The 22825-nt window shown below is 41.0% G+C and overlaps 1 protein-coding gene across 3 annotated transcripts in view; it reads right to left on the bottom strand.

Moving 5' to 3' along the window:
* The window catches only part of PRELP (proline and arginine rich end leucine rich repeat protein), a 210793-nt gene that overhangs the window by 90482 nt on the left and 97486 nt on the right, over window positions 1-22825 (bottom strand). The window contains exon 3 of one of the 3 annotated variants that reach the window (XM_077295430.1): window positions 20027-21199. The exons of 1 other annotated variant lie outside the window; for it this stretch is intronic. In XM_077295430.1, the coding sequence (XP_077151545.1) occupies window positions 21123-21199 (77 nt within the window). In that variant the 3' untranslated portion in view covers window positions 20027-21122. Of the gene's footprint in view, window positions 1-20026; window positions 21297-22825 lie in introns of those variants that run through there. One more of the 3 variants, XM_077295432.1, reaches the window with a different exon arrangement.

Below are 22825 nucleotides of genomic sequence, written 5' to 3'. Positions count from 1 at the left end.
CCCATACTCACTCATTCACTCACCTATTGCAATAGGCTGACAATGATTTTAGCACACCCCACAGCCAGTTTCCACATCCACACCATACTTTTCACTGAAACCACTTGCCGTTTTACCAGTAAAACAAGAAGCCTACACTGGGCAATACCCTAGTACACATGTACACCAAGCCCCTGAATGTTTCATTATTTGTACCCTGGCTACAAGGTAACAAAAAAAAAAAAAATTTATCAGTCATTGAGTTTGTGGATATGTTAGAGCAAAAAAGATAAACTTATTCCATATTTTATATAATATACAAAAATAGTACAGTGCTTAAAAAGGTGAAATAACAAGGACATATGTACATACAGGCAAAACATATAAAATAAAAGGGATGAAATACAGATATGTCTTACAAATTGGATCTTTGAAAGCTTCTGGTGGAGGGGAATGCCATGAGAAATTTGGACAGATCTGCAATACATGTTGCTGCTCCTGGGATCTATAATGTATGTTCCTTAGATCATATGTTACAAAGGATCTTACGAGACTCCTCGCTCCTCCTTCAGCTTATCAAAGAGAGGAACAGTTGCTTAGATTTGATTCTAATCCAGTTTTAGCCCTCATTTCTGCTGTGGGTCATATTCTCCCAAAGAAACCCACTAGAGAAGCAATATGGCTGTAATTTTACTGACTATCCTTCAAGCATTCTATACATACCGTACATGTATATGATATAGCTATAATTCAGGGAGATATTGTGCTCCTGTGGGTTGCCACCTACCAAAACTTTTGCAATTTTACCCATAGATGTGAATAGGCTCCTTAATCATGGATACATCCATGAATTCTATAAAACTAGAAGTATAACTTAAAAACATTCAAATATTGTTTTACTTACTCCTATATTGAGTACAGACAGAGTGGCTGCACTAGGTGAAAGCTGGACATATCTGCAGGCCCAAATGGTTATCCAACACTGAAAGCTACCTGCTAATTACTCTGTATATGCATTCCATGTCTGCTTTTCATCAGATAACCTGCTTCAAATATCTCTTGGGGGTGCAGGCAGAGATACAATGCCTCCAGACTTTGAGCTATAACACATAACTCAACTTACGATGACAGTTATTGTCAATTGAAATGTGTGCTTTAATTTTAAGCTAAAGTGATATTCTACAAGAGATGGTATGTCAGATATGCCAGATTATGGATTGTGGCCTTGTACTCTCACAGTTGGGGGTAACCACCAACTGTTGTACCTTTTCTAGGATCTATAACCATTATGTGCATGTGTACCAATTACAACAGCTACAAAGATCCAATGTTATTTTGTGTGAAAATTTTTTGTTATGGTTTCACTGCAAATGTCTGCAATATTACAGCGAGTTCACCTTGTCAGGTATCCTTCAAGTAGATTGACCAGTGAAAATAAATTATCATCTATGTACAGAATAGGTGGGTGGTCCAACCAGTGGGAGCAGCACCAAATGGCATAATGGGGCATTCTTAATTCTTATTCAATGAATAAAGGCAATCATGAAAAAAAAGTGTTTCAGCTATCAAAAACATTTCTTACTCTTCTGACATGACATATATGTCAGAGAGAAATGACGCCTCAAAGCCCCCCGGTACTTCTACCACCCACCCACCCCCTGTCCCTCCAACTCCATCCACCAGTCTGTCTGCCTCCTTTTCATGAAAAAAATGGTGGGCGCAAGCGCATTGCATCTGCAAAGATCTTCCAGCCAGCATCTAACAACAGCAGGGATTTATCGGTTCATTTTGATCACTGTGATAGACCCTATCACAGTGACCAAAAGCCAATAATTAGTATATCATCCCCCTGCGTCATCCCCTAAGATTATTTTTTTTATTTTATAATTTTTGTTTCTTTCATTCTTTGCCATCAGGGTTAGGTTTGGGCTAGAGTTAGGGTTGGACTAGGGTTAAGGTTGGGCTAGGATTAAGGTTGAGCTAGGATTAAGGTTGAGCTAGGGTTAGAATTAGGCTATGTACCCACGTTGTGTTTTTTAAGCATTGTTTCTGCATTTTTCCGCTGCGGAAAAGCTTGAACGCTTACAAAACGCATCCGATTATTTTTAATGGAATTCCGCATTGTTCCATGCTCGTTAATTTTGCGGAATTGCGGTGATTTTGCCGCTATTTAATTGTATTGAGACGCATGGGAAAAAAGCGAGAAAAATGCGACAAATACACGATAAAAATGCAAAAAAAAACAAGTAAAAAATGCTAGAAAAACGCTATCGGCTTTCCTGGCAAGGGAGTCCGGTTTTCATGAGGAAAATTCTGCTTACATTCTGCAATGTGGGCACATAGCCTTAAGGTTGAGCTAGGGTTAGCATTAGGATTAGATTTTTTTCAAAAGTAAAAGAAAATGATGATGATATGGTAATTAATGTTGAGTGCAAGTGCTCGCTACTCGAATTTGCATCAGGGTCGCTCGAGTACCCGCGATATAGGTGCATACCCAAACACCCTATGCAAACTCAAGTAGTGAGCACTTGCGCTAATGACGACAAGTTCCAAGTGAGGTGAAATTGCAAAAAAAGTGCAATCCCACACTTGGTTTTTGTATGGCTTTTTAACTCGGTTATCTAAATGCTAAAATTGACCCGTCATTATGATTTTCCAGGTCATTACAAGCTCATTGACACCAAACATGTCTAGGCTCTTTTTTTATCTAAGCAGTGAAAAAAAATTCCAAACTTTGTTAAAAAAAATTGCGCCATTTTCCGATACCCATAGCATCTTTATTTTTCGTGGTCTTGGATTTGGTGAGGACTTATTTTTTGCATGCATAGCTGGCATCTTTAATGATACCATTTTGCTGCAGATAAGATCTTTTGATTTACCATTATTGCATTTTAATGCAATGGCGCAGTGACCAAAAAAATGTAATTCTGGCATTTTGACTTTTTCTTGCTAAGTCATTTAGTGATCAGGTTAATCCTTTCATCTTGTTGATAGATCGGGCGATTCTGAGCGTGGTGATACCAAATATATGTATGTTTGATTTTATTTTTATTGTTTTATTTTGATTGAGGCGAAAGGGGAGTGATATGAACTTTTACTTATTTCTTTTTTTAAAACCTTTTTTTATTTTTGGCATGCATCAATAGTCTCCATGGGAGACTAGAAGCTGCCACAACCCGATCTGCTCTGATACATATAGACGATGATCAGATCCCCTATATACACTCACCGGCCACTTTATTAGGTACACCATGCTAGTAACGGGTTGGACCCCCTTTTGCCTTCAGAACTGCCTCAATTCTTCGTGGCATAGATTCAACAAGGTGCTGGAAGCATTCCTCAGAGATTTTGGTCCATATTGACATGATGGCATCACACAGTTGCCGCAGATTTGTCGGCTGCACATCCCAAAGATGCTCCATACAAGGCAGGATGGATCCATGCTTTCATGTTGTTTACGCCAAATTCTGACCCTACCATCCGAATGTCGCAGCAGAAATCGAGACTCATCAGACCAAGCAACGTTTTTCCAATCTTCTACTGTCCAATTTCGATGAGCTTGTACAAATTGTAGCCTCAGTTTCCTGTTCTTAGCTGAAAGGAGTGGTACCCAGTGTGGTCTTCTGCTGCTGTAGCCCATCTGCCTCAAAGTTCGACGCACTGTGCGTTCAGAGATGCTCTTAGGCCTACCTTGGTTGTAACGGGTAGCGATTTGAGTCACTGTTGCCTTTCTATCAGCTCGAACCAGTCTGCCCATTCTCCTCTGACCTCTGGCATCAACAAGGCATTTCCGCCCACAGAACTGCCGCTCACTGGATTTTTTTTCTTTTTCGGACCATTCTCTGTAAACCCTAGAGATGGTTGTGCGTGAAAATCCCAGTAGATCAGCAGTTTCTGAAATACTCAGACCAGCCCTTCTGGCACCAACAACCATGCCACGTTCAAAGGCACTCAAATCACCTTTCTTCCCCATACTGATGCTCGGTTTGAACTGCAGGAGATTGTCTTGACCATGTCTACATGCCTAAATGCACTGAGTTGCCGCCATGTGATTGGCTGATTAGAAATTAAGTGTTAACAAGAAGTTGGACAGGTGTACCTAATAAAGTGGCCGGTGAGTGTATAGCAGATTTACTCACCTGCATTCAGCAGCGGCCACTGGGTAGCGCTCACAGCAAACTGGCACTCACAATCATAGAGGCCTCCAGGAGATCTCCGCTTGTCAAGCCAACACACCGGTGACCCGTGATCACGTGACAGGGGTCACCGGTATGCGTATTTCGGGCACGATTGCCGGAAGCGCATGTTAAATGCCGCTGTCAGCATTTGACAGCAGCATTTAACAAGTTAATAGCTGCGGGTGGATCACAATTCCACCCACGGCTATTCCGGGCACATGTCAGCTGTTCAAAATATAATAAACCAAAATGAGGGAGACTATAAAATATAGAATTTTTATTGGTAATATTAAAATATAAATAACATAAAAAGATGGAAACCAAATAACAAAATATGCAAAACCACAGCACACTTACTGTAGTGAGTACTAGGACATAATTACAACCTCATATTACAGCAACGTCCTATAGCAATAGCCCTTACATAAATTACCAATAAATATTTCAAACATGCATTAAATGTATAAAAAGGCAAAAGGGAAATGGAGTGAAAATATATATGAAAGTAAATACCAACAGTCCGTACCCCATGACTCCTGTGACTCCTCGCCTGGTGGCTTTCTCAAGGAGTTGTGCTGTGGTTTTGCATATTTTGTCATTTGATTTCCCTCTTTTTATAATATTTATATTTTAATATTGCCAATAAGAATTCTATATTTTATAGTTTCCCTCATTTTAGTTTATTTACTAAGTTTGAGTAGGTAATACCATTTGTTTGTGAGTGAATATCCTTTATACATATAATTATTATGAGCTAGTCTCAATTTGGAGTGTATTATTATTTTTAGAGAAGAAAAGGTTTAGCAGTCCAAAATGAGACATACCAGATCATTACTTCCCACAACTATTATCTGTTGGGAGCCTCCACACACATTAGACTGTTAGCTAAACCTGTCTACATTGGCGGGTTCAACTTACAGTAGTCTAATATTTGTGGGTGCCTTTAACGGGGGTGTCCACTACTTGGACAACCACTTCTGAATCATTATGCGGGTGCCGTTCCAGCTGTGCTTGACAGACTGCAGCCAATGAGCATCCGTTTTACATTCCCTTCTTTTCGATAAAAAAGACATTCAGAAGGAGAAAGACATCAGCCCCAACTTTCATTTCCTCCGGATGTCTCATTTGTCTGAATGAAGGCAGAGTGAAGCAACTGCTGTTTAGGTGCACTGATGATGTGACTAAACAATGTTGACACCGCTGGAACTGCACCCACACCAGAGGTGAGTATAGCTTTAATTATTTTATAAGGAGGGAACATATTGATTAAGAAGGAGTTGTATGAGTAGTGGACAACCCCTTAAAAGTCTATAAAAAGTAACAGTGGCAAGACTGAAAATGGCAAGATTTCTATTTCTATTACAGTTTGTGAAATGAAAAAAAAAAAGATTGCTAAAAATTAAAAACAAAAACATACATTTAGGACAAAATCACAATTTAAGAAATAGGTGATTTTCTGATAGCTTTCCTTTAACCCCTTCACCCCCGGAGCTTTTTCCGTTTTTTCGTTTTCGTTTTTCGCTCCCCTCCTTCCCAGAACCATAATTTTTTTAATTTTCTGTCAATATGGCCATGTGAGGGCTTATTTTTTGCGGGACGAGATGTATTTTTGAACAATACCATTGGTTTTACCATGCCGTGTAACAGAAAACGGGAAAAAAATTCCAAGTGTGATGAAATTGCAAAAAAAAGTGCAATTTCACACTTGTTTTTTGTTTGGCTTTTTTGCTCGGTTCACCAAATGCTAAAACTGACCTGCAATTATGATTCTCCAGGTCATTACGAGTTCATAGGACACCTAACATGTCTAGGTTATTTTTTTCTAAGTGGTGGAAAAAAATTCCAACGTTTGCAAAAAAAAAATTGTGCGATTTTCCGATACCCGTAGCGTCTCCAATTTTCCAATTTTCGTGATCTGGGGTCAGGTGAGGGCTTACTTTTTGCGTGCCAAGTTGGCATTTTTAATGATACCATTTTGGTGCAGATACGTTCTTTTGATCGCCCGTTATTGCATTTTAATGCAATGTCGCAGCGACCAAAAAAATGTAATTTTGGCGTTTTGATTTTTTTCTCGCTACACCATTTAGCGGTCAGGTTAATCCTTTGTTTTTATTGATAGATCGGGCGATTCTGAACGCGGCGATACCAAATATGTGTATGTTTGATTTTTTGATTTAAACTTTTGTATATTTTTTATATTTTTTTATATTTTTGAACACTTTTTTTTTTCATTTTGGCATGCTTCAATAGCCTCCATAGGAGGCTAGAAGCATGAACTACACGATCGCCTCTGCTACATAGAGGTGAAGTACAGATCACCTCTATGTAGTCGAAATGGTCGTGTACTTTGAACGCCGACCACAGGGTGGCGCTCAAAACATTCGGCCATCAACAACCATAGAGGTCTCAAGGAGACCTCTGGTTGTTATGGCAATGCACTGCTGACCCCCGATCATGTGACGGGGGTCAGCAGTGCGAGCACTTCCGGCCGCGTGGCCGGGAGCGCTAGTTAAATGCCGCTGTCAGCGCTTGTTTAACTAGTTAATGGGCGCGGGCGGATCACGATTCCACTCGCGCTCATTGCGCGCACATGTCAGCTGTACAAAACAGCTGACATGTCGCGGCTTTAAGGTGGGCTCAGCGCCGGAGCCCACCTTAAAGCAGGGGATCTGCCAGCTGACGTACTATTCCGTCAGCTGGCAGAAAGGGGTTAAATAATTACTTTGTTCTGCTTATACAGAGAGATCCTTTTAAAAACTCTCACAGATTTCTTCTCTAAAACAGACACATTGAGGAAATTGATGTTTAAGCTAATGAAGGAATATATACTTCTATTTCTTGTTTATGGAAACTTCAATGCATTGACTTTTTGATCTCACTGATTAAGAAGTAGATCAATATTTAGTGAGTGAAGAACCAAACCTTGAGTTCCCTGCTTCAGGAATTGATTGGTAGAATGCCAGATGCTTTAACGGCTCCCTTCTTGCCGATTTCATGCATATTTGGTTCCCTGAATAGATCTTGGATAATTCATTTTCCTCACTAGTTAGAAGAATGAGCTCCAGAACTCCTTGTGAGACACATCATTACTGAGGGAATGATTAGAGTTTCTTCTGTGATCTTGTAATGAGTGAAGGACGAGCAGACGCCTCTAATCATTTATTTCTTCATAACATTTGATGAAGCAAAACTTTCTATAAAATTTTGATCATCGTTTCCTGCAGCAGTTTTATGTGTGTGCTTTTTTCAACGAAAAGTTTTCCATTCATGAGAGACTAACATAAAAAAGTGACCTATTTTCCATACTTGTGTTTTGTTGTTACTTATGTTTAGACCTGTATTTCTTCTCCTGAGTATTGAGAAACAGCAATTAAAGGTTTCCTCTGCGATTCTTTCTTGGAGCATTTTAGCCTAAGGCCGATATATGTTAATGAAGACACGTGGAACTGAGTAATTTTCACAAAGTATGATAATTTGAAAATCTATGCACTACACAAAGTAACTGCGCTGCTTTCATGAACATTTTTTGGTGGATTTCCAATCCAGCTTGTAGTTTAACTTTTGAAACTTTTTAGTCTGGAGAAAAGTTTTATTCCTATTCCTGCTGTTTTAGGTAAATTATTTTTGGAACTTCATGCTCAAATCTTACATCTTAGGCTGGGTTCACCCTAGCGTAGAATACGGACGAGTGATATGCAATAAATAGTGTTGAGCATTCCGATACCGCAAGTATCGGGTATCGGCCGATACTTGCGGGTATCGGAATTCCGATACCGAGATCCGATACTTTTATGGTATCGGGAATCGGTATCGGGATTAATATCAATGTGTAAAATAAAGAATTAAAATAAAAAATAGGGATATACTCACCTCTCCGGTGGCTCCTGGACTTTACCGCCGTAACCGGGAGCCGTTGTACCTAAGAATGCGCGCTTGAAGGGCCTTAGATGAGGTCACTGTGCTCTGATTGGTCCGTAGCGGTCGCGTGACCGCTACGCGACCAATCACAAAGCAGTGACGTCACCTAAGGTCTTTCAAGCGCTTGAAATACCTTAGAAGACGTCCGCAGCTTCTGATTGGTCGCGTAGCGGTCGCGTGACCGCTACGCGACCAATCACAAAGCAGTGACGTCACCTAAGGTCTTTCAAGCGCTTGAAATACCTTAGAAGACGTCACTGCTTTGTGATTGGTCGCGTAGCGGTCACGCGACCGCTACGCGACCAATCAGAAGCTGCGGACGTCTTCTAAGGTATTTCAAGCGCTTGAAAGACCTTAGGTGACGTCACTGCTTTGTGATTGGTCGCGTAGCGGTCACGCGACCGCTACGGACCAATCAGAGCGTAGTGACCTCATCTAAGGCCCTGCAAGCGCGCATTCTTAGGTACAACGGCTCCCGGTTACAGCGGTAAAGTCCAGGCTGCGTCGGAGGGTGAGTATATCCCTATTTTTTATTTTAATTCTTTCTTTTACACATTGATATGGATCCCAGGGCCTGAAGGAGAGTTTCCTCTCCTTCAGACCCTGGGAACCATCAGGGATACCGTCCGATACTTGAGTCCCATTGACTTGTATTGGTATCGGGTATCAGTATCGGATTAGATCCGATACTTTGCTGGTATCGGCCGATACTTTCCGATACCGATACTTTCAAGTATCGGACGGTATCGCTCAACACTAAAAATAAAACCATTTTTATTCTCGGGCGTATTCTGCGTGCGAGTGAAATTGCAGCATGCTGCAATTGTACGCATATATCGTCCGAATCTCGACAATGCAAGTCTATGGGTGTGATAAAAACTTGCACACTACTCGGACCATTCGTGTGATGTGCGAGAAATATGCAACCATTTTCCTCATTTCAGCCCATTGAGCCATTAAATTCAATGAGGAAAAGCATTAATAAAGCCATGTGCTTATCATACGGATGTCATACGGATACTTAGATGCGAGGAAAATGCATAATCGCATTGCAAATGGATTATACACGGATGACCATACAGAGAATACTCGTGCGACTCTTGGCTGAGAGAATCGGACCGATTTTTCATACGTTAAGTGTGACTCCGGCCTTTAGGATATAGAGCGCCCGCAAGGACCGTGGGGTACTTGGACCGGGTCCAGTGGTCATTAAAGAGGTAGTCACAGTGGCAGTGACCCGGCCTGTGGCCCTGGGCATCCAAGTTAAAGGAAGGGTCTTAAAAGGGGTTGTTTTGAATAAAGAATGTTCGTGATGCCACCTGTGGTATTTGGTCAGGGATGACTGACGCTGCTTAAAGGGGTCCACTGGGGATGATGTTATTGCAGCAGGGATGGTATGGCTTTCCACAGGTGAAGCTTTATCCCCAGGGCTCCCGGTGTAGTGGGTAAAAATGACAGACAGTGTAGTGCCGGAAAGAATTGGAGGACACAAGGTTGCAGTCTCTTTAGCTTTTACTGGTAGCATGCAGCCACAGTCCAGGGTACCGGTAACAGGTGATGGTGAAGTCCAGCCAGCCTGGAAGCGGTTCGGAATCCCGCTAGCCAGGTGGGGTTGGAAGCCTTCCTTACTGTGCTGTGTTGTAGTCCCTTGCTGCCTATGGCTTCACACAAGGTCTGCTCTTTTTCTCTTTGTCCTTTTAGTCGGACATTACTCACATGGCAGGTAACTCAAGCCTTTTTACAGATGTCCTTTCTATTGGTGACTCCGGGCTCTATATGCTGCTGTGCCTCTGGGTGTAGTGGTAGACATGCGATTTGAAATCTCCTGCCTGCCGGTTTCTGCTGCGGGGCATACAGTTACCCCCAAAACCTCAGAATTCTAGCGTTGATACTGGAGTGAGCCCTCTTGCAGCTCCACTCCCAGTATCTTTCCTCTCCTTTGCCTCTGCTCCCATCACAGTCTCTCACAGACCGCCCTGTCAGGAGCTGCAGAACCTTGTGTCTGCACGGCTCCAGCTCTCCTCTCAGACTGACTACCTAATTCTTCCTCCAGTCAGAATATATAGGGAAGTTACCCTGAAACTGGGTCTCGTGCTCCCCCTTATGCCTGGAGTCAGAACAGTGTTATGTGTACATGTTACCTGTTAAAGGGATCCTTCCTCACTTCCAGGCATGGCATCACCCTCCCCATGAGGAAGGCAATGCCACTGTAATAACCAGCTTCCTGGGGTGTTAGAGATACATGCACACATTGTGTTTTTGGTGAGATTTTTACCTCAGTGTTTGTAAGCCAAAACTCACCAAATAATCAATGTATGCACGTGGTCTTATAGATATTGGATTTTTTGTGAAATGGAATCTGTCACAAGATTTTTGCTAACCATCTGAAAGTATTAGGATGTAAGGGCGGAGACCTTAATTCAAGCAATGTATCACTTACCGGGCTGATTGCTGTAGTTTAGATTTACCAGTTCTGGTAATCTCTGAATGCTGAACTCTGTATAGCTCCGCTCACAGAGCTGATTGACAGCATTCTGTGTACACTATGAATAGGCAGAAATGATCAATGGTGGGCATGGGATGACACAGAGGTCTTTTTTCTGGAGGACTAGATGTCAGTAGGTTTACTAGCACTCTAGTGATAATCGCCTTCTGATAACACAGTGATTTTATCAAAACTACAGTCAGCAGCCCAGAAAGTGACTCATCTCTGGAATAAGGTTCTCAGTCTCTATATAAAGCTTCTGTCAAATTAGTTGGCCAAAATCAGGTGAAAGATTCCCTTTAACATTGGTCTTTTGAAATGAGAGTTGCTCAGTAGAAACAGGAAACCAGCAAGAATTTTTTTCTCGTGCAAAATGTGTTGTTTTCATCAGAGAAGCAACATTGTAAGTTCAAGAAGAACACAGTGCGTAAAGAATGAAAAGTAACTATAATACTCCTATTGAATCTGTTTAATGAAAGAAGTTGATTCACATGGGACATTTACTACATGTGCATAGGTGGATAGGTAATAAATGTTTGATTGCTACCGTTCCCAACTGATCATAAGAATGGGGGTCTAGAGCTGCCTAGTGTGCAAGGTACCACTCCATAGTGTATAGGACTGATGGACAAAGAGGATTGAAGTAGTTAATGGAGGAGGTACAGTACATGGATGGTGTCCTTAATTCTAGCAATAATATAAGTGGTGTATGGATGATAAATGATTATTGTGGGACAACCTCTTCATTAACTATGGTTAAGCACCTTAGGAAAAAGAAGATCACGGAGTAATCTCGGGAGTCTTAGAAACATCCTTATTTATGCAAAAGTACCAGTTTCCTTTACAAGTATATCTACTGAACTTACAGTTCCAATCAAAATAATGTAACCTCCATTGTAAATTAGTTTTATTAGCAAAATTTACAAACTTTCTGCTCTTTGTATTAGAGTGAATGGTAATGTTGGAGATACCACTTGTTATATTACCTGTAATGAGCCATTTAATTGTTCTTGTTTCATTGGTCTATTGCAGACTACTAGGGTTGAGCGAAACAGATCGGCCAATTTCAAAAGTCGCCGACTTTTGGGAAAGTCGGGTTTCGTGAAACCCGACCCGATCTCACTGTGGGATCGGGTCGGCCGTCGGCGATCTTCGCTCCAAAGTCGGGTTTCGTTATATATATATATATATATATATATATATATATATATATATATATATAGTGGGGCAAAAAAGTATTTAGTCAGTCAGCAATAGTGCAAGTTCCACCACTTAAAAAGATGAGAGGCGTCTGTAATTTACATCATAGGTAGACCTCAACTATGGGAGACAAACTGAGAAAAAAATATCCTGAAAATCACATTGTCTGTTTTATTATAATTTTATTTGCATATTATGGTGGAAAATAAGTATTTGATCAGAAACAAAATTTAATCTCAATACTTTGTAATATATCCTTTGTTGGCAATGACAGAGGTCAAACGTTTTCTGTAAGTCTTCACAAGGTTGCCACACACTGTTGTTGGTATGTTGGCCCATTCCTCCATGCAGATCTCCTCTAGAGCAGTGATGTTTTTGGCTTTTCGCTTGGCAACACGGACTTTCAACTCCCTCCAAAGGTTTTTTATAGGGTTGAGATCTGGAGACTGGCTAGGCCACTCCAGGACCTTGAAATGCTTCTTACGAAGCCACTCCTTCGTTGCCCTGGCGGTGTGCTTTGGATCATTGTCATGTTGAAAGACCCAGCCATGTTTCATCTTCAATGCCCTTGCTGATGGAATGAGGTTTGCACTCAAAATCTCACGATACATGGCCCCATTCATTCTTTCATGTACCCGGATCAGTCGTCCTGGCCCCTTTGCAGAGAAACAGCCACAAAGCATGATGTTTCCACCACCATGCTTTACAGTAGGTATGGTGTTTGATGGATGCAACTCAGTATTCTTTTTTCCTCCAAACACGACAAGTTGTGTTTCTACCAAACAGTTCCAGTTTGGTTTCATCAGACCATAGGACATTCTCCCAAAACTCCTCTGGATCATCCAAATGCTCTCTAGCAAACTTCAGACGGGCCCGGACATGTACTGGCTTAAGCAGTGGGACACGTCTGGCACTGCAGGATCTGAGTCCATGGTGGCGTAGTGTGTTACTTATGGTAGGCCTTGTTACATTGGTCCCAGCTCTCTGCAGTTCATTCATTAGGTCCCCCTGCGTGGTTCTGGGATTTTTGCTCACCGTTCTTGTGATCATTCTGACCCCACGGGGTGGGATTTTGCGTGGAGCCCCAGATCGAGGGAGATTATAAGTGGTCTTGAATGTCTTCCATTTTCTAATTATTGCTCCCACTGTTGATTTCTTTACTCCAAGCTGGTTGGCTATTGCAGATTCAGTCTTCCCAGCCTGGTGCAGGGCTACAATTTTGTTTCTGGTGTCCTTTGACAGCTTTTTGGTCTTCACCATAGTGGAGTTTGGAGTCAGACTGTTTGAGGGTGTGCACAGGTGTCTTTTTATACTGATAACAAGTTTAAACAGGTGCCATTACTACAGGTAATGAGTGGAGGAAAGAGGAGACTCTTAAAGAAGAAGTTACAGGTCTGTGAGAGCCAGAAATCTTGATTGTTTGTTTCTGACCAAATACTTATTTTCCACCATAATATGCAAATAAAATGATAAAAAAACAGACAATGTGATTTTCTGGATTTTTTTTTCTCAGTTTGTCTCCCATAGTTGAGGTCTACCTATGATGTAAATTACAGACGCCTCTCATCTTTTTAAGTGGTGGAACTTAACTTGCACTATTGCTGACTGACTAAATACTTTTTTGCCCCACTGTATATATATATATATATATATATATATATATATATATATATATATATATATATATATATCATTGAGACACATATATATATATATATCAAGAAAAAGAAAATATTCGGCACTCACCCTTCTTTTGCAGTGTATATTCGTGTTCTTTATTGGTTATAACTTGTACAGGTTAAAACATCCATGTTAGGACATCAGGTTCACAGGAGGGTGCGGTGTTGGAGCATGGACGACGGCCGTTTCGCACGGAGTGTGCTTCAACGGGTCCAGGTGATCAATTACTAAATGTCATTTCCCTTTAAAGGGTTTTGGACGTATATGCAAATACATACAAAAACAAACAATTTTTAAACAACAAGTAAAAGTGCAATAGTGCCAAGTAATTATCTCTCCTAAGCAGACTAACAACCTTTAATATTAATACGGACCCTTATTTTTTTAACATTGCGTTACAGACATGTATAATGGACTTCCTATAAAAATACCGACATATCTAATCTATCATTTAGTCCAATAGGACCTTGCGCATTGGTATTCAGAATACATCTGGCTTCTTTTTGCAATAATAGCTTATTATGATCTCCTCCTTGTGGGGGATTTTTTACAATCTCTATGCCAGCGAATTTTAACAACTCAGGATTAGAATTATGCCTCTCCTTCATGTGTTGAATTAGTCGTAAGTAGTGTTGAGCGATACCGTCCGATACTTGAAAGTATCGGTATCGGAAAGTATCGGCCGATACCGGCAAAGTATCGGATCCAATCCGATACCGATACCCGATACCAATACAAGTCAATGGGACTCATGTATCGGACGGTATCCCTGATGGTTCCCAGGGTCTGAAGGAGAGGAAACTCTCCTTCAGGCCCTGGGAACCATATAAATGTGTAAAAGAAAGAATTAAAATAAAAAATATCGCTATACTCACCTCTCCGACGCAGCCGGGACCTCAGCGAGGGAACCGGCAGCGTTGTTTGTTTAAAATTCGCGCTTTTACTTGGTTACGTGAAGTCCCGGCTTGTGATTGGTCAGGGCGGCCATGTTGCCGGGACGCGGACCAATCACAGCAAGCCGTGACGAAATTACGTCACGGCTTGCTGTGATTGGTCCGCGTCCCGGCAACATGGCCGCCATTAACCAATCACAAGCCGTGACGTCACGGGAGGCTGGACTTGCGCGTTTTTTAAAAAGCGCGCGTGTCCAGCCTCCAGTGACGTCCCGGCTTATGATTGGTCACGGCGCCATGTTGCCGGGACGCGGACCAATCACAGCAAGCCGTGACGAATTTACGTCACGGCTTGCTGTGATTGGTCCGCGTCCCGGCAACATGGCCGCCATTAACCAATCACAAGCCGTGACGTCACGGGAGGCTGGACACGCGCGCTTTTTAAAAAAACGCGCAAGTCCAGCCTCCCGTGACGTCACGGCTTGTGATTGGTTAATGGCGGCCATGTTGCCGGGACGCGGACCAATCACAGCAAGCCGTGACGTAATTTCGTCACGGCTTGCTGTGATTGGTCCGCGTCCCGGCAACATGGCCGCCCTGACCAATCACAAGCCGGGAATTCACGTAACCAAGTAAAAGCGCGAATTTTAAACAAACAACGCTGCCGGTTCCTTCGCTGAGGTCCAGGCTGCGTCGGACAGGTGAGTATAGCGATATTTTTTATTTTAATTCTTTCTTTTACACATTTTTAAATTAATGTTGTTTCGATACTGATACCCGATATCACAAAAATATCGGATCTCGGTATCGGAAATTCCGATACAGCAAGTATCGGCCGATACCCGATACTTGCAGTATCGGAATGCTCAACACTAGTCGTAAGCAGCCTTTGCTGGTTTTTATTGAATTATAATGTTCTTTAAATCTTTTCACCAACGGTCTAATTGTTTTACCGATATAAAAATATAAACAGGGACAAAACAAAACATAAACTACAAATTTACTTTTGCAGAAAATGAAATCTCGAACCTTATGATTTATAGAGCCAAGCTGGATAGGATTATGTGTTACGTGAAGGTGGCAGAACCTGCAGTTACCGCATTTGTAATTTCCCACTGAGGTATTATTAGTCAACCAGTTTTTCTTAGGTGCTAGGATTTTGTTGTGCACTAGCATATCTGACAAATTATGAGCTCTTTTATACGCGAATTTAGGCTTGCTGGTGTGTATATGTGCCAGATCTTTGTCTGACTGTAGCACATGCCAGTTTTTTCGTATTGATGCGTGCACAACATTATCCATATTACTGTGCTTGAAGCAAAAAGAGAATCTCTCTTCACTATTTTCTTTTTGGGAAAATTCTGTTTTTCTTTTTCTTTTCAAAAAATCTATTTGTGAAAAATTACCGATGCGGCTTTCTGCTTCCTTTAATACTTGTGGGGGATAACCTCTGTTCATAAAGCGTGATTTTAACTCACCAATTTGTTCATTAAAGACTTTGTTATTGTTATTAATTTTCCGTACTCTGGCCATTTGACTGAATGGAAGTCCCCTCTTGGTATGCATTGGGTGTGCACTATCGAAATGCAGCAAACTGTTAGTTGCGGATGGTTTTTTAAAAACCTTTGTTATTATCTCACCTTCTATGATTTCTATTTTCACATCAAGATACTCTAGACTGTTGGCTCCATAGCAGGATGTAAACTGCATGTTGTCTACGTTACATAAATTCAGATATTCAACAAAATTATTACATTCTAATTCACTACCATCCCAAATTATGAACATATCGTCCACAAATCTTGTGAAACGACGAATATGTTTAAGGAAGGGGTTATTTGTATTAGTATCGTATGAGTCTTCAAAGACTGCTAGGAACAAATTTGCATACGTACATGCAGTGGGCGTACCCATTGCTGTCCCTACTAATTGTTTGTACCATTTATCCATAAATTTGAAAGAATTATGAGAAAGGATGAATTCTAAGGAGATTATCTCAGGGTCAACATCCCTGCTTTGAAGAATTTTTTTAATCGCTTGTATACCTCTAATTTGGGGAATACGGGTATATAAATTCACTACATCTATTGATGTCAGTGCAAAAGTGCATTGCCAGTCAATATCTTTCAGAGCTAATACCAAGTCTCCAGAATCTTTAATATATGATGGAATTGTTGGTAATAATGGTTTTAATAACCAATCTATATAGTGAGAAAGCGATTCTGTTATCGAATTTATACCGGAGATTATAGGACGTCCGGGCGGCTCTTTCATGCACTTGTGCACTTTTGGTATGCTATACCAGTATGGATATTGTGGGAAATCTGGCAATAAACTCTCAGCACGTTTTTTAGATATTACCCCTTTTTCTACAAATTTTCTCAGTAAAGATCTTAATTTTATTATATATTTCTGAGTCGGATTTTCAGGTAACACGCAATACGTAACAGGATCATTTAATTGGGAGAGGGCTTCTTTGATGTAATAATCTCTATCTAACACAACAATATTGCCTCCTTTGTCTGCCCTTCTTATAACAATGTCATCCCATTTTTGTAATTCTTTTAATGCTAGTGATTCTTTATTAGTTAATAAAGTTAGTATGGGGTTTTATAAAAAATTGCTTCCACATCCTTTATTACTAGATCTTGAAAAAGATCTATGACATTTCCCAGGGAGACCGGCGGCATAAATCGTGATGGAGTACCTCCTCTAAAAGTTTTTTTCTGAGAGATCAATGTACTTTCTCTACTATAAGATTGTATATGTGAGGGATTACTAATACTAAGTAGCAATGTGGAGTCAACATCATATATAGACTGTGATTGAGTCCCTAGAGGTTTACGAGTGTTTAACCCCTTCCCGACATGTGACGGTATAGTACGTCACATGTCGGGACCCCCGCTTTGATGTGCGCTCCGGCGGTGAGCGCACATCAAAGTCGCGACATGTCAGCTGTTTTTTACAGCTGACATGTGCGCGCAATAGCGGCGGGTGAAATCGCGATCACCCGCCGCTATTAACTAGTTAAATGCCGCTGTCAAACGCAGACAGCGGCATTTAACTACCGCATCCGGCCGTGCGGCCGGATATGAGCGCATCGCCGACCCCGTCACATGATCGGGGGTCGGCGATGCTTGTACATTGTAACCATAGAGGTCCTGGAGACCTCTATGGTTACTGATCGCCGGTGGCTGTGAGCGCCACCCTGTGGTCGGCGCTCACAGCACACCTGCAATTCTGCTATATAGCAGCGATCTGATGATCGCTGTTATGTAGCAGAGCCGATCGGGCGGTGCCTGCTTCTAGCCTCCCATGGAGGCTATAGAAGCATGGTAAAAGTTAAAAAAAAAAGTTAAAAAAAATGTGAAAAAAATAAAAAAAATATAAAAGTTTAAATCACCCCCCTTTCGCCCCAATCAAAATAAATCAATAAAAAATAAACCCAACCTACACATATTTGGTATCGCCGCGTTCAGAATCGCCTGATCTATCAATAAAAAAAGCATTAACCTGATCGCTAAACGGCGTAATGAGAAAAAAAATCGAAACGCCAGATTTACGTTTTTTTGGTCGCCACGACATTGCATTAAAATGCAATAACGGGCGATCAAAAGAACATATCTGCACCAAAATGCTATCATTAAAAATGCCAGCTCGGCACGCAAAAATAAGCCCTCACCTGACCCCAGATCACGAAAAATGGAGACGCTACGAGTATCAGAAAATGGCGCAATTTTGTTTTGTTTTGTTTCTTGCAAAGTTTGGAATTTTTTTTCACCACTTAGGTGAAAAATAACCTAGTCATGTTAGGTGTCTATGAACTCGTACTGACCTGGAGAACCATAGTGGCAGGTCAGTTTTAGCATTCAGTGAACCTAGCAAAATAGGCAAGCAAAAAACAAGTGTGGGATTGCACTTTTTTTGCAATTTCACTGCACTTGGAATTTTTTTCCCGTTTTCTAGTACACGACATGGTAAAACCAATGATGTCGTTCAAAAGTACAACTCGTCCCGCAAAAAATAAGCCCTCACATGGCCAAATTGACGGAAAAATAAAAAAGTTATGGCTCTGGGAAGGAGGGGAGCGAAAAACGAAAACGGAAAAATGGAAAAAGCTCCGGGGGTGAAGGGGTTAAAGAAATTTCCCAATTTCAGCATGACACCTCTTTCCAGGAGGAATGGGAGAAAATACATCTTCAATGCTCGTGCAGCCTATTGCTATTAGTGACTAATCAAAAATGAAAAAGAATACTCTCTTTTATGTGAAGAATTGGGTAAATCAAAAACTGAATTATCAGCTCACCTAACGGAAAGTCAATATAAGAACTTTTCTAATAAATTGGAGAGAAAACTTACTTTGCTACAGATAGAAATCAAACAGCAAAAGAAAGATAAATTTCTGAGAGATAAGAACGACTTCGATAATGGCCAAATTTTTTCATGGAATAAAAAGAAAAAACAGTCCACGTTTTTTAATAAATATCGGAGTCAAAGAGGAAATAAAAACTATAAGAAAAAGAGGCAAGACGGATGGATTACTGATTCAGAATCAAGCGCAGCAGAAGATGCAGGTTAAGTTAACCCTAAAGCCCTAACAAAAGCAGGTCCGTCATTCCCTTTAGGAAGAAAATCAGATGAGGAAGAAGAAAATGTAACTACCCGGGGAAAACGCAAGCAAGTATCATGTAAGAAATAATACCAAAACAAGATGATCTTAAAATACTGAATTTATCAAAAAGAACAATAAACGCGGATCATATCTCGCTTCTTTCTAAAGGACTTAACTATTGCCTACCAGAAACCTTTGACTTGACGGACTTTAAAATAGATCTGTTCAGAAGTGTGAGGAAACTTCACCTACAAAAACATTTCCATAAAGATAAAAAACAAACTTCACAGTTTATAGGTTCCCAAATGGGTAGTAATGTCTTTTCCTCTGCTATAGTAAATAACATAGGTTCCCTGGGTTTTATGGTGTATCCACCCCAGAATACTTTAGAGGATGTTGACTCCACATTGCTACTTAGTATTAGTAATCCCTCACATATACAATTTTATAGTAGAGAAAGTACATTGATATCTCAGAAAAAAACTTTTAGAGGAGGTACTCCATCACACTTTATGCCGCCGGTCTCCCCGGGAAATGTCATAGATCTTTTTCAAGATCTAGTAATAAAGGATGTGGAAGCAATTTTTTATAAAACCCCATGTAAGAATTTAACTAATAAAGAATCACTAGCATTAAAAGAATTACAAAAATGGGATGACATTGTTACAAGAAGGGCAGACAAAGGAGGCAATATTGTTGTGTTAGAGATTATTACATCAAAGAAGCCCTCTCTTAATTAAACGATCCTGTTACGTATTGCGTGTTACCTGAAAATCCGACTCAGAAATATATAATAAAATTAAGATCTTTACTGAGAAAATTTGTAGAAAAAGGGGTAATATCTAAAAAACGTGCTGAGAGTTTATTGCCAGATTTCCCACAATATCCATACTGGTATAGCATACCATAACAACTTCATAAGACACATGCCCACATTAATCTCATCAAATTATATTTATGAAAAAATCCTACATTATATTATGGGCTATATCATAAAAAATATTGGGATAATCGCAACCAACAATCGCAAAACCACTGAAAAAACGCGATCAAATAACACCCAAGTAATATATTTTATAAATATAACAATACTTTATTAGGGTAATACCAGGATAAGGAACATGGGAACACAAGGTACATGCCGTTTAACACATGTTGGAAACGCAGGGGTGCACAACAGTGGGATGACAATATAAAAATAAATGAATTGCGTATCACCATCAAAGTAGAATATTATTACTGGTGGTGTGAGTATAACCATACAACAAATCTTTATATCCAATCCCACACCTAAGCGAAGTCACAGGTACCTATATTATAATACCATCAAGCAGTTTGCGATATATGCAATCAATATTTACCTGGACAAGTGAAATGTCAACAACACCACAGCGTGCACCCGCCCCGACGCGTGTTTCGGCGTGATGGCCTTTTTCAAGGGGTGACAGGAAACGGGAAATGTGAGTATAAAAAGAAACCAACCACCAATCATAGATCTCCAAGTAGTCATATGGTTAACAGCACCAATAAAGCTATACGTAGGATCACCAATAGATGCAAGTGCATTTGCTGTCTAAATACGTCATGGACCCGTGGTAGATCATGTGATGACTCAGTGCCACGTGGTTGCGTTGCGCCGTCTGCTTAATATGACGCATGTGTAACCACGGTAACCCGGGACACAAGATGGCGCCGGCGTCACGCTCAGGGCGAGAGTTCGCCATGGCAACACTGACGCCGGAAGCCACCCAGCGTACCAAGGCCCGAAGCATGCATGCGTGCCAGCTGGGGACGGCGTCGCAATACACTGCGTTGGAAGTTTGGCTAGCACAAAGGTAGTCATAGCCAGAAGCAGTAATAGATCACCACCTGTGGTCCTGTATGTGTGTGTAACGATGCATGACAATAGTTGAAAGACCAAATATCATTACGGTAATGCCAGAAAATATCTCTCAGTTAACAAACAATATGAATCATGTAAATATACAAAGAAAATATAGAATAATTAAGAAAAAGTTACATAAATACATATAATGTCAACAGTAGTAGTCAATCAAAGGGCAATGGAACACAATATATTGCAAAAGACATAGCACATACAGATATCCAATTAGCATTACACTTGTAACAATATGATGAATCCATATCTAAAAAAGAAATGAACAGCCAAGATGATATTAGATTGTGATGCTCCCATATACTTGTAAGACGGGGGCCTTTATGTTCATATACAGGCTTCCAATTTCTTGTGACACTAGGATGTAGAGTAAAAGAAAAAATTCATATGTCCATCTATCCCATCATCATAGTGCAGAACTACAGGCAGAGAAACAACGAAAGGGGGTTGGATGCTAAATGAAAAAGATAAATAAGATTAAAACAATTAAAATGCAAACATGTGTAAACGGTCAGTTACTGAGGAGAAGCAATTCTTAGCTACAGAAATGGAACAAAGCTTATTGTTTCATTTAGCCCTTTTGGATGGATGGTATCCAATGCCCAAATCCATCTTGTTTCACAGCACGCTAGTTTTTGTTTGAGGCCACCGCCACGGATGTCAGGGATAATCATATCAATCCCCCTTATCATCAATAGAGAGCTGTCACACCCATGGAACTGTTTGAAATGCCGTGGTAGCGTCCTAAGCGTGGCTACATCATCATGGCTGGCCGCCTCCTGTATCCCCAATACGTGCTCATGAATACGCACCTTTAATTGACGAGAAGTCATCCCAATGTAGATTAGTTTACACGGACATACCGCAAAGTAAACCACATATCGGGACTAGTGTTGAGCATTCCGATACCGCAAGTATCGGGTATCGGACGATACTTGCGGTATCGGAATTCCGATATCGAGTTCCGATACTTTTGTGGTATCGGAAATCGGTATCGGATCCATATTAATGTGTAAAATAAAGAATTAAAATAAAAAATATTGATATACTCACCTCTCCGGAGGCCCCTGCGCCTTACCGCTGTTAACCGGCAGCCTTCTTTGCTTAAAATGAGCGCGTTTAGGGCCTTCCATGACGTCACGGCTTCTGATTGGTCGCGTGCCGCTCATGTGACCGCCACGCGACCAATCACAAGCCGCGACGTCATTCTCAGGTCCTAAATTCCTAGAATTAGGAATTTAGGACCTGAGAATGACATCGCGGCTTCTGATTGATCGCGTGCTGCTCATGTGACCGCCACGCGACCAATCACAAGCCGCGACGTCATGGAAGGCCCTAAACGTGCTCATTTTAAGCAAAGAAGGCTGCCGGTTAACAGCGGTAAGGTGCAGGGGCCTCCGGAGAGGTGAGTATATCAATATTTTTTATTTTAATTCTTTATTTTACACATTAATATGGATCCCAGGGCCTGAAGGAGAGTTTTCTCTCCTTCAGACCCTGAGAACCATCAGGATACCTTCCGATACTTGGTATCCCATTGACTTGTATTGGTATCGGGTATCGGTATCGGCGATATCTGATACTTTTCGGGTATCGGCCGATACTATCCGATACCGATACTTTCAAGTATCGGACGGTATCGCTCAACACTAATCGGGACGTACATGAAGTGTATTTTCTGATATCATACGTTCTCGTCTCTGTTGAATTAAAAAATGTCATGGTGCGATCGACATTGGGGCAGGCGACGCACTGGCCACAAGGAACACAACCACGCCTAGGACACCCACCATCAAGAAAGGTAAGCCTAGGTTCATGTTGATAGTGGCTGTGCACCAGATGGTCCCTGAGATTTTTGGCCCATCTGATAGTAATATTAGGTGTAGAAGAAAGTAGTTGATTCAGAACAGAGTCAGTTTGAAGGATGGGCCATTCCCTCTGGAGACAATTTTTCATTCGAGAAAATTGAGCGTGATAGTTGGT

Source organism: Ranitomeya variabilis, chromosome 3 (genome assembly GCF_051348905.1).
Source record: "Ranitomeya variabilis isolate aRanVar5 chromosome 3, aRanVar5.hap1, whole genome shotgun sequence".
Lineage (NCBI taxonomy): Eukaryota > Metazoa > Chordata > Amphibia > Anura > Dendrobatidae > Ranitomeya > Ranitomeya variabilis.
The sequence above is the reverse complement of the archived record's forward strand: the minus strand, read 5'-3'. Positions and strand labels throughout refer to the sequence as shown.